The following is a 13568-nucleotide window of genomic DNA, read 5'->3' as shown; positions in this document are numbered from 1 at the left end:
CACACCGACAGTAACATCAGCACCAGGATTGAACCGGAGAACTGCAAGTTATCAATATTTTCCTTAACATCACCAAGTTACAGTTTTACTGTAATTATTCATGTACACTTAATTTTGTATTTTATACAATCGGGTCTAGATTTCAATTAATTAAAGTTTGGTTAGGTCTAGATTAGAGTCATGACTGTTCATTATCATCGAGATAAAGTATCAAAAGTCTCACACTAAAAGAAGAAGAGAAAGTTGATAATGGCATACCTGACGGTTCCTCTCATCCATAATCCGGGTGATCTGGATCTTCTTCCGTCCCATCTTTGCGTCCTTGTCAGTCTCTCTGGTACCCAGAGAATATCAGAAAAACACCCGCACTCGTCTTCCTCCTCTCCACTAGCACATTGTACACCGTCTCTCTTCCTCTCTCGATCTTCCTCTCTTTCGGTCTCTCCTTCTCTTTCTCTTGAAGTGCTTGCACCGCTATCTGCAGAGAGAGATAGATATTGAGGGAGAGAGAAAGAGGGAGAGAAAGAGAGCAGGAGTTGGTGACATTCGAACTCATAGGAAGTGCTGCAAGGCAGATGAAAGGAGGCGAGCACTCTGCGTTCTATTGGCTGCCATTCGTGAAGAGGATATGAGAAAGAGGCCCATGATAATATCTATCTCCACACCTGCATCTCGGTAAACAGCTGGGGCTCAACGCAAAGCAGCTAATACAGAGCAGTAATACAACTCAACACAACACAAGTGCACTAATCAACCTCCTCTCACACACTTCATCCACGCTGTGAAGCTTAATTGTGGCAAAGCGTGCTTCAGAATGCAGCCTGTCCATTATTAAAATGAAATGTAGATAAGTGAATGAACAAACATAAAAATTCAAACTCTTCCGGAATGCGATGCTTTTCACTGTCTGATAGTCTAGCATTTGATTAAGTGGGAAGTGAGAACTTGTAATCAATACAACACCAGAAAGCAGATCAGACCACCTGTCTGGTTTCAGAATGCATACTACCCTGAGACAGTCTTCGTGTTATGTGTTTGCTGTGCAAGGTTTTTTTCTTTACTCAGTTCCCTTCTTTGGGTCCAGGTTTGTCTTCCACTGTTGTGCGGTAGTAGATAAACACGCACACACATGCATGCCTCCAGAGACAACCTCATTCTCTCTCTCCTGCTGCCGGCTCTCGCGCTTAAGATGATTAAGAGTGCACCCAGTCTCAGGCTGATATTAGCTTTAAATCCTTAGGGCCTTGGATGAGGCAATTCGCACTGTGGGCCCTGGGCTTCAGAGCATGCTTTGCCCCCAGAGAGCTGGCCGTCTGCCCCTCCTCTCTCGCCCTTGCTCCTAGAGCCAACCTGCTCACAAAGAACCCCACCACGGCGGCATTCATCATCCCTGTCCAAATAGAAAATGCCTAGGTAAACACATCTCTGATCAGAGAGTCACAGCTGAGAAAGCTGGAGAACACTCACTCTACTCCAGAGATGGAGAGGTGGCATGAAACACAAGCGTCTTGTTCTTTGTGGTTGTGCTCTGGCAGAATGTGATGACCTGGAGGATTGAGAGGGAGCAGAGGCACAGAGGACCAATAATTAGCAGGTTAAAACATAGACACTGTCTGGGTGTCCATGAGTCACCAGGTGAGCTTCAGCTCTGCTGAAAAGTTTCGCAGGAGGTCATGTCCCTGGGAACTCACAGTAGGAAACTGTTACCATGCCAGAGCCAAATGAGGAAGTTCCCTTATGGCACATCTTAATGGCCAACACTATTATTTATCAGTACACCATGTCCTACACAGCTCGTGCACTCTGACAACTTCTCGACTCGCTTTCAGTTCTGTTCAACATTTGAATAATATAAACTCGGTACCTTCAATGTCTTATCGGGCCATTTATGTTTGGGAATAGAGTGAGATCATTGCTAGGTATTTCGGAGAAAGATGTGCATATACTTAAGATGAGCAGTAAAAAGTGTTATGGCATTTTATTGAGCCAGGTGAATTGACAGCTCTAGACTGAACATTTCTTACATATTCCTTTAAATCTGACTGGCTGCTGCATGGCTGATTAACCGCCATGCAGTCATGTTTAGTGCACTTTAAAACCACAAAATGTGGAGTGCAATCATTTAACTACCTAATGTAATGGAGGAATAGCTGTATAATTTCTGTTAAGATGCATAAAGTTACATTTCTCTCCATTTGATATGTGGTATCAAGAGCTTTGTGCCTTTGAGGTTGTTGTTTTTACACTGTGTAGTTTTTGGTATGTACACCAACCTCTTTAAATCAAACACTTGCTTAAATGAAAAACAAGTAGCTAAAATATCCAAAAATATATTATTCATATATGGTAAACCATCTCCAGTCATCACAGAGTTTTCTGCTTGCTCAGATGCAGAACCACAGCTTATGGCTCCAACCTGTACTTGAGCGCTGTCATGACCATCTGCAACTCTGTGAGCACAGTGCATCGTGTCATGACATTTTGTCAGGTTAATGGTAGCTGACACGCTTCAGTCCTGTGGTTGATGATGAATAGAGAGAAACATTTTAGCGTTCGATCTGCAAGCAAAGATGTCATGTTCTTCTTTTTGTGTCTGTGTAAAGCATGAAAAAGTAGCGAGATGGCAGCTGTTTGGCCCCGCGCTCTGCGTTCACTCAGGCTGTCTTATGGCTTCTACCTCTGAAAATGGACTGTTCGCCAGTGCCTCATAGCTCCTTCTATTTCTCTTTTCATTTCAGAGCGATTCACTCAATGCTTCATACACCCACTCATCCTAACACATTCAAGTCAAGGGCATCTGCTTGCACAAACTATAAAACAGTGTCTAGTTGTGAGCAATGGCCTGCACTGAAAACTCTAATCTATTATCAAATATTACATTGAGCACAGGGAGGATTAACAAAAACCAAACACTGGCACTAATGATGAAGTGTGCAAATACAATAATGTACACAGCCTGATGAATGTGCTCTGCCCTCACCAGTTCCCCCTCGCTGTGCCAGCAGTACACTGCCCTATCAGCAGCCAGAAGGCCACTACTCTCTCTGTAAGATGTATGAAAGTGCAGTGAAAATGTCATTTCTTTTCTGCTCATCATTTAGTACATTTGCCTAAAGACAATGCATGTGAGACACACACAACATGCTGTTGAGACAATCAACACCTTGTCAAGTGGAAAGCAGGGACCTGTGGAGTCTGTGTTATGTTATTTATGTGTCTAGCAGTGCAGCATACCTGTCACACATGCAGAACACGACAGCAAGGCAAGAGCTTATATAAGGTTTGTGATCTCTTCTGCAAGATGGATTCAAATAATAGCTATTGTTTGCTATAATAATCATTAAGCAAACTGCTATATTGTAAAAAAACATGAATAGTAAATAACGTGTAATGTAAATCTAGTGCAGTATAAGCGAGAGTAATGCTTTCTATTAAACTCTGCTTTTAATACAAGATGCTACAAACGGTAAATGCTGATCCAGAAACCTCCTGCCTTCCTGTTCTCTGTTTAGGAAGTATCAGATGACTGTTTTCTGTTCTGTGGTCAGTTTCAAGGCTCATACACACACACACACACACACACGCACACGCACAAATGCAAACACCCTCTTTCTACTTCACAAGATTCTCAACACCTGTGCCATGTCTTCTCTTTAGTATTTATCAAAATAATCAGCTGCAAATAAAATGCATGTAAATTACATCAGTACTGTCCACACATACTGTAATTTGTCACATGTAATTAGAAAGCTGCAATTTAAAAACTGAAATAATTATTTATAGATTTACTCCAACATTGGGAGCAGCTCGTTGCATATCAGGGCTATCAGTTTTTCTTTTACTGTAGCCTGGTGATTATACAAGTTCAGGAAACTGTTAATAAAACAAAAACAAATCTCTTCTCTTAATTACATTTCACAAAAGAATGTTTGTTTAAATGGTCTGTTGCCACAAATGCCACACCAACCGTCTTATATATTTGTGAGTGGTGTGATGCACCTCGCTGTAGCGTGTGCTGTTTTATTTTCCAATCTTGAACCTGCACATCATGCACACATACTATGGATATGATCTGGCTGCTGACGTTTTTTCTTTTTTTTCTTTCCAGATTCAGAAATATGGAAAACTAAACTGATTCAAAAAAAAAAAAAAAAAAAAAAAAAAACAGCACAATGATGCACAGAAACTCAAAAGTTAGAATTATATAACTCTAATGCTAGCTTAACTCAAAGTCACCTCTCATTTAAACACTTCGCCAGGCAAAGATTAAGATGCTACACAGACGCGTCGTGACGTGGGAGAAGAAAAGAGCACAGCCCACAGCTGAAACGTTAGACGACTTTCTGCCTAAAAACAGGACATTTCATCAGCAGAGCCATTATCAGAAGAGGATTAAAAGTAAAATAAATAAAAAATCTAAATCACCAGAAGGATTCACTTATTGTCAAATGCTTCATTATTTTCCACAGTATGTTTTAGACATTAATGACTGGCTTGTCATTCTTTTAAGTGAGATTTCTTTCAGATTGGTTAATTGTGCTACTGGGCAAATTGGACAAACACACTGGAGCGTTCACATGCACAGGAGGCTAGAGTTTACTGCACCCAGCCCAGCTTCTATGTAAGGTGTTTATCAGTTGTTTGTAGAGGAGCAGATCTATATGCTTGGAACATGTTTCTAAAACAAACACTGGCTTTGTTTTTAAGGTAAAAATCAATGCTTGCACATAGTGTATGGAATATGCTCATGTCCGCATGCACTGACCTAGACACAATCAAATATGTAACTGAATGTCTGTGAGACATGACAAGAAATGCCCTGCCTTCTTAAAACTACTCCCTCTAATTCATGTAATTAAAATGTTTCCATATTCTCTGCTGAGTGAATTATGTAGGTGGGTAGTTAGGTGTAATTTCTTGTAAAATAAACCCTGCAGAAATGAAAGCCATCACTGGTGTGTTAAATCATGAATTCATCAGTAAAACAGCTTTAGAACTGAACTGTAACCCTTTTCAATCACTCTTTCGATCTGCATGCAAATGTGTTTCATACAAATTAATATAAGATTATTCATTGTTTTGAAGTATTTCATAACCTGAAATAAATTATTTTGATGTGGAATAAATAGTGAACTAAATGACTGATTGAATTGTGTTAGGATAAGTGATTCACTCACCGTCCACTTTTAACAGGAGCACTTTATGCTACTTTCTAATCACCCAATCATTTGCCAGCACCACAATCCAGACAATTATTCAAATAAAGATCAAGAGCTTCAGGTAATATTCTCAACAAATATCAGAAGAGTGAAGAATCTGATCAATTTGACTATAACTATGGCATTTGTTGTTACCAGTTGGGCTGGTTTGAGTACTCCAGAAACTGTTAATCTCCTTTTACACACATCAGTTTCTAAAGTTTTTAAAGAATTACGTGAGGGACAAAAAACAGTTCTACGAGTGAAAACATGCATGTTAAGACAGATCCTGCGAGAAAGAATAAAGTAAGACAAATAAATCTTTTTTTTGTTTTCTAATCTTTAATTGCTATATATATATATATATATATATATATATATATATATATATATATATATATATATATATATATATATATACACACACATCTATTTCAATTAAAGATTAGAAACAAAAAAATCTTCTTTTTTCATGCCTCTAAAATGTCCTTTTTGCTGAGTCTGTACCCCGGATTGCCTCAAACTTTTTGTTCTTTCAGGAGTGGAATGCAATCTGGTATAATGCTGTTGTAGCCAGACCACCTCACGGCTGGAGGATTTGTGCATGCGGAGATGCTTTTCAAGTCACCACAGTAAAGAGTGATTATTTGAGATCCTTCCTGTCAGCCTGAACCATTTTCCTCTGACACATCTGTGTTTGTGTGCAAGAAAGTGAACACATCTAAGTGTGTTTGAAAAATGAGACTTGGGTCTTGTGCTAGTGAATGGGTGCTCCTGTGTGTGTGTGTGTGTGTGTGTGTGTGTGTGTGTGTGTGTGTGTGTGTGTGTGTGTGTGTGTCTCACTTTCTCTCCATACCTCTCTCCTTCTTCTTTTCCCTCTAGGACATGGGGGAGTGGGAGGCTGATTCAAGGGTCAAGCCTTTCACACTCAATAAAACACTCTGCTACCACTATAATTACCACACACAAACACGCACCATATTTTTGTACACACACACACAGACCATACAGTCTTTAAACTGCCAAAACCTTTATATAAGACCCTGCCACCTCATTGCCGCATGAACCTGTTATTTTTCCCAGGGCTGCCCTAATCCCCTTTACTGCATTAAAGCCCTTTCAGGACTTTGTAAATAGGCAGCATATGGAAGAAAACAGTAATTGAAACGAGTTATACAAAGTTATTAATAGCATAATAATTATTATTATAACAATAATAATACAAAAATATGTTTCAACATTTCTGTCATGATATTTTCATATTTGTGACTGAACTTCAGCCACAAAAATAAGATACCTGAGAAAATATGATGTTGATGATTCTTTCCTACTAATTCTACTACTACTAATGACACCTAAAATGGCAGAAATCTTCTCAGACTGTTTTCCCTTGCAAACATTAATCTCTTGCAAACACAATCCCCCAATACCTGATCTGGAGAGTCCCAACACTGTTGCGAGCACAGAAGCCTATTGGCACTTTAAGGCCAGGTGGGTGAGGGACTTAGGGTGTATGGTATCTTATCAGAAGTAGAACAACTTTGGTCATTATAGGGACAGTAGGAACGCTGCCAACTCTCTCATAGCATATATAGCTAGCATAGCTTTGAGGAGTATCTGCGGCTTGTTGAATGTTTACTGTATTAGAGCAGTCAATTATCAGTAAGACTTAAAAAAAAAAAAATCTTACTGAAGCACAAACACAGTAACCCTGATGAAGTCGTTCCCCTCCAGGCCTGAAAATGGCAGTGCTTCTACATTATACCATCAGATAAAACACATTAAAATGGAGAAAAACAAGCAAACTTTTTAAAGTGAATGTGAATAGAAATAATGACAGAAAATTGTCCTTCCATTCCCTAATTTCGGCTACTTGTAGTGTGCAGCCAGAATTGTGTGCACAACCATGACACTGGCACTTCCTGTGGAGTTCCACATCACAAGCCATAGGGAGAGCAAAACACTCTCCTACATCCTGCTTTTCCACTTCCTGTTTTTCAGACCACTAAAGATGACCACTAACAGGCGGTCGTACATAAGTCCGTAAGAGAAAAGAGAAAGACAAAAAGCAAAAAGGCAGCACGCCTGTGGGACAAGCATCCGCTCTGATCCTTCCGCTTGTTATCTTCCTGCCTGTAGAGTCAGAGACTAAACAACAACACAAGCCCATCTCTGGTGGATTCTCGAGCCATGTTCTGCTGTGTTTACAACCTGGGCTGGGTTTTCTCTGCCATGCTTTCACTTGTTTGACAAAAAAAGAAAAAGGCAGACCATCCCTTATGTTGGCCTTGGCTGATAAGCAGCAAAAACATGCCCTGGCTTACATAACTGAGAATAGACATGCAATAACAGCAAGAGACCAAAGAGGTACTTTTTGAGTTAGTCAACTGCTGAGATAACTCAATACAGCAGACAGGAATTCATGTCTGAGTGTTGTAAAGTCGAAATCTGATGATGGGATCCCCATATGACTGCATACGACCAGAAGGAACTCTTAAATGAAAAACTAAATGTCGCATGGGACTGTACAAAGGCTGACATCACAGAAGCATATGAGGAAAATTGATGTGTTTTTTTTATATTTCACTGGAAAACTAATAAGATCCTGAGACAGACAAATGTTCTGACCAAGTCTGTTATAAAAATATAAAGTGGTTTCTGTAGACAAGCCTATTTTCACATCTATTAGGTTTGCAGTTTTTTGATGGTTTTTAAGTGCAAAGAAAGAAATGTGATACACCAGAAGTGTGATATTTTGCTGGACAGTTCATATCATGTATGTATTTTCCCCACCTCACCAACTTCACATGACTGTGAGCTGCAAATGAGCAATCCAAATACAGGAAGGAAGTGTTAAAGTCACTGATCAGTGCAGCTGTAAAGATGAATGGTAAAAAAACATTAAAATAATCGAAAGAGAACAATGAATCTGAATTTCGTCCCTTTTCTGACTCCTTTTTTCACAGAGACAGACAGACAAAGCTGTGGAGCTCTGTTTCTGAGTTTAGTGCAGGACTCCTCTTCTGCAGCAGGTCTGAAGCAAGGCCTCAGCTCCCACAGGTAGCTCTACTGATGCTAATCTAACACTAACCTGATCCTGCTGGAGCCACTTTTCTCTATTCTAATCTCTCGCGCTCGATCTTGTTCCTCTCCTCATTAACTCCCTCTCTCTCGCTCTCCTCCTGCCATTCCTCATTCCCTCACCTGTTTCCAAGGCAACTAATGAGACATAATTAATAAGATCTACAGAACGGAGCGATGGCTGTGTGCAGAAATGAGTGAGACGGAGGCTTCAAACAGAGAGTGTGAACTCAGGGGGAACAATGTAAAGCGCCGCGTCTATCTTCCGCATTTAGGACTGTTCACACATGTTCACACAACTCTCTGTTGCAAATGTAGCTGAATAGAATGTTAAAGCCTGTGGATTTTCAAACAAAGTCAGAAAGATTGAACAGAATTGGAAATGTAATAAGTGAGTGACACGAAAATCTTTTTCTTTCTTCAGATTTTCTGGACTACATTTGAATTATTATATTCGGGTTAAACAAGGAATGCAATTTGAGTCTGACATCTATTATATCAGAAGTTCTACACTGAGGTGTGAATTCTTGCACTTCACATCTTTAAAAATCTGTGAGAAAATGTTAGCAGTATGTTGTATATAATGGTCAAAGGGGACATTCTGAAAACTACATTCAACAATAAAAACATTTATTTAGCAGCTAGAAATCAGGAGATTCCATCAAGAGCTAAAAAATTTGATGCTGCCCACATATCGTCGCTTCTTTTAGTAGATTGTGATTTCATGTATGCATGGTGGGTGTTGCTGAGGGAAAGGGGAAGGATGAGGTATGGGCCAAAATAGCTCAGTTTCATTTCTCCAAAATGGACAGAAATAGGCCCTGACAGCATTTCCTCACACATAGAGTGTGTGTCTATTATAGAGGAAATCTTCGAAATCTGCCGCAAACCTAATAGTTCCATCAGCAGATTTTGTGTCCTTCCCTGACGTTAATACAGAGGTGTGTCTGAGAGCTGGAGCCTTTTATTGTCAAAAACCTGCAGCAGAGCACTAACAGCTACACCTGTGCATTTTGCAGCAAACCTCCCACACTAGGTAAATGTAATGTAAACATAAACCTGTGCTGATCTATGGTGAAAAATTGTGGCAGTACGCTCGCATTCAGAGGTAGGCGGAAGCTGGATTTGTTTTTTTGCCACGGCTATCACACTGATCATCTCTTTATCAGGAACTCGGATCTCTCACGGCAGGCCTGTCAACAGGGTGAATTTGTGTATCCTGAATGGTAGGCAAAAAGGTATGCATGCACATGTGCTAGTGTTTATAGGTACTCTTGTACTCTTGTGTGTGTGTGTGTGTGTGTGTGTGTGTGAGAAGCACATAGTGAATATAATGTGTAGTGCCTGTGATGGTTATACAGCCAGCTCTGCTGACTATCACCGAGGACGCAAGCCGCAAGTGGCTAATCTCTGCCAGTAAGTGCTCACTCCAGTTCTCTACTAAACACACTGTAATCGCTGACCGGATCAATGCCAGTTCAGGCAAATGCCTATCCTGCTAGTACAAGACCTCAACCAGCTACACAGCATGACAAAAAGCCACTTATCACCTCCAAAATGCCATCACCACCTTCCAAATCCCAAGATGGAGAAAGTCCCACAGCTGCCTGAAAAACAGCCTGATAGCTGATCACATACCACTGAGCAAACCACTGGCATTAAACGTGTAGAAAAAAATGAGAAAAATAGAGAACTATTCTTGCAAATTATATAATTATATCATATAGGATATATAGTATAGAGTACATACAGTATTACAGGCACCTTTAACAAAATACATTTTGAATATGGATTGTTTAGTACACTACAAGTGCCTACACTGCCAAAAGTTTGTGGACATCTATCCATCACATCCATGTGTGCCAATGAACCTCTCTTTCCACATTTAGTTTGCTGCATTAATACCCTTCACTCTTTAAGGGGGAAGTCTTTCCACAAATGATTGGTGTTGGATACAGGGATTTGGGTTCATTCAGCCACAATGGCATTAGTGAGGTCAAGCATTGATGTCGGGCGTTCCAATTCATTCCAAAGGTGACTTCATTTTGCTTGCATGGTTACACTTTTGGAAACAGATTTGGGACTCTTTATTCCAGTGAAGGTAATTAGTAATGATATAAATTACAATGACCTCCACTTCCAACATTGTAAGTTGGGTATGATGGGCGTGTGCACTTTTGGCTGCATTGTGTATTCATGCAAAGTGAAGACAACTAATTAGAAGTCTGAAGCTTGTGGTCAGGAACACGAGTAACATAGATCACATGCTTAGTAAGCAGAAATCCAGGCATGACACTTCCAAATTCAACACTAGAGACAACTCAGTGTGATTCAACACTAGGATTAGGGTCACTGAAAGCCCTCATATCCTTTCCTGTACTTGCATACATTTCAAATCTAAAAAGTCTGTATTTCAAAAATTACAAGGCAATTGAAAATTGAAGGCAATAAAATAAAAGGAAACAAGGTCATGCTGGAGTAGACATTTCTACAATGAATTATAGACTTGAACAATGGTAGGAGCTGGGAAAGGAGTACTGGCCAAGGTGCTTTTGACTAGTTCTGATGCCTGAAGGGCTGAGCAAAGGCCATAGCGAAAACTTCATCTTTATATTTTTTGCTTCTATTCTTGCACAACACAACCTGAGTTCTAATACATAAGCCAGCTCAGACTTAATAGAGCAGAATCCCAATTAGTTCAAGCAGAACTTAGGTTGCACAGCATTGTGGGCACCGCGGCCCTCGATGGACCCTGTTTAGTATCCGCACACCGTGCCATTTTGTTTTGTTTAGGCGAAAACTTCAGAAGGATAAATTAGCACAGTCTCTAAAGAGCTTTACGAAGTGCCATAGACATAATCAGGATATTTACAGTCTGGATCTGGTTCTCAGTAGAGATTACACACCACACTTGGGACTGAATTTTCAAACGCAACTTCTTTATATCATGTTCCTCCACAAAGCATGTAAATGTCACAGTAAAAACTGGGTCTGACCTCCTGGTATAACATAATCCTAGGTGTGTGTCTGTGTGTGTGTGTGTAGGCATATGTCTTATGTATGGCAATAAGAAAAGGACATACAATTAATAAGAAAAAAAGCTTGCAGTAGAACAAGAGATGTGCCATCACTGCTCCCCCACCTCCCGGTCGTGTGCGGCAGAAGCGTTGTAACATAATTACTGCTGGGATGCTCCTATTCCCAGTGATCCATTTGCGTCAGTCAGGTTTCGGAGCCGAGCCGATGAATGGATTCTCAGTTTCTCAAGGATAAAGTGATGACCCTCAGCTTATGGTTAGATCCATTACATGCAGAAGAGGACATACTCTCCATGTGGAATTTTTCTTCCTGCTAATTGTGGCACATCTGCAATTGCTTTAGTTCCACAATTTGACAAAACTGTTTAGCACCAGTTTAATGCACATGTGCACATCATCTTCTCAAAAGTAATAATGTGATCGAGGAGGATTTTCATGCTCATACTGTAAGACGTAAATTAACATCATGTTTTAGAAGATTCCTGGAATATCTACCCTTGAAACATTCTGTATTTCATCTATATTTGAAATGAAATCTGCACCTAGGCCAAGGATAAAATCTGAATTTCCGATGAGCTAATCTGATTCTGTGCGTGTGTTACACATGGAATTGAATCTCAACAATACAAACACGGCTTAAGCTGTTAATCTGAAGAATAATGGCTTTCCATGGCACAAATATCAGCAATCTTTTCATATCAAGACCAAGATTTCACACTTGCATCAAGTATCACAGTGTTGAGAAGGAACTGTGACATCTATATGTCGGTGCCAAATGTTGAAGTCAGAGTAATATGTCAACATTCTCCTTGGAAGAAAATTTCAAGTTCATTTCTCCGGTTTGTTAAAGCTTTTCTACACAGAGAATGAGGATCGACATGCAATCTTTCAGAAGTTTGCATTTCATTAAGATGACCTAAATAAAGATGCAACTTTAAGAAGAAGTGTTGTTCCCTCCCCATCATTTCTATGCACCAATGTATGCATAGATGCAGCATGTAGAATGCTAGAAGAGAACACAAAAGCATTCTTTTCATACATGTCTGAAATGACCGCATGTGTCCATGGCTCCTTTTTTGCCAGGCTTTTCATTAGGCAAGTTAGACAGGAAGAGATGAAGATGTAGAGAAAAAAAATGTCTCTCCCATGCCCCTACTTTGTCCCCAAATGCAGCCTGCGAGTTGTGTTAAGTTTCGTGGCAACCTTTTGATGTTACAAAGATCTTAACTCAGAAATGATAAACAGTGCAGATGAATCGAGATCTTCCTCCTAAGGGGAACGGAGTGCATGAAGATATTAGAGAATGCATCACATTATTGCAGTTCACGTCTTCTCTCACACGCACACATGCACGCACTCAAATAAATAATCCACTGACTACAGAGGTGACACAGACATGTGTATCAGATGCTAGAGATCTCTAACATTACGCCCTTTCTCCACGTGGGAAGAGATATGTAGTGGAAAAAATAACTACAGTGGTTACATCAGGGAACAACAAAAATATTCTCTGTATTAAACAGACCACAAAAACATTATTTTTGTATCTCCCTGCCAGTTACGTCACTCTTGTCGGTGGGTCAGTGCTTCGGCTTTTCATGGGAAAACTTTCTTATGCCTTAGAATAAATATTTGATGTTATGTTCTTCCCCTTAGACATTTCAATCCTCTTCATGGTGGCTGTGTTCCACAATGCTGTATTATATAAAAGGTTTATGCAATCCAGGCAGCATGGAAAGCCTGTGACTCACCAACCAGGAAAGGTTGTGAACTTGTACAATAACCTTTCACCAGCTTTACAAAAGATGTACATGGAAGGGAAAATAAACACAATGTACACCATGTATTGTATGTAGTGAGTAAATGATCTATTATAAGCTTGAAAAGATTTAGGGGTGAAGAACATGAAAAAAATAAATAATTTAAAAGCAGTGCTACAAATTAAAATCTGGATTTGACTTTTAAAATAAATGACCATTAAACTTTCGGATGCCAAGATCACGAAAAAAAACAAAACAAAAAATCCATAGTCCTTTCAGTTAATTACATGCTAAAAGGTTGTTTACTTGATTTGGGGTTAAGACTATTAATAGTAAAATTGCAGGTCATTTTGTTCTTTTCCTTTGTGCAGTCAGTGTCCAAACCAAGTAACAGTTTCCATGTAAAAATGCACCATGTACTATGTGCCTATAGTACACTTTGCGTTGTACATTTTGGTTTTAATCACTACAACAATGTGCTGAAATGAAGC

At 39.7% G+C, this 13568-nt stretch overlaps 1 protein-coding gene across 6 annotated transcripts in view; it reads right to left on the bottom strand.

Moving 5' to 3' along the window:
* Window positions 1-13568, bottom strand: part of mef2aa (myocyte enhancer factor 2aa) — an 80991-nt gene that overhangs the window by 54038 nt on the left and 13385 nt on the right. For all 6 annotated transcript variants that reach the window (XM_046864909.1, XM_046864915.1, XM_046864911.1 and 3 more), the window contains exon 3: window positions 259-478. In XM_046864909.1, the coding sequence (XP_046720865.1) occupies window positions 259-312 (54 nt within the window). In that variant the 5' untranslated portion in view covers window positions 313-478. The remainder of the gene's footprint in view (window positions 1-258; window positions 479-13568) is intronic.

Source organism: Silurus meridionalis, chromosome 13, assembly GCF_014805685.1.
Source record: "Silurus meridionalis isolate SWU-2019-XX chromosome 13, ASM1480568v1, whole genome shotgun sequence".
NCBI classification, from domain to species: Eukaryota; Metazoa; Chordata; class Actinopteri; order Siluriformes; family Siluridae; genus Silurus; species Silurus meridionalis.
Note: the sequence above shows the minus strand (reverse complement) of the source record. Positions and strands in the feature narration are given on the sequence as shown.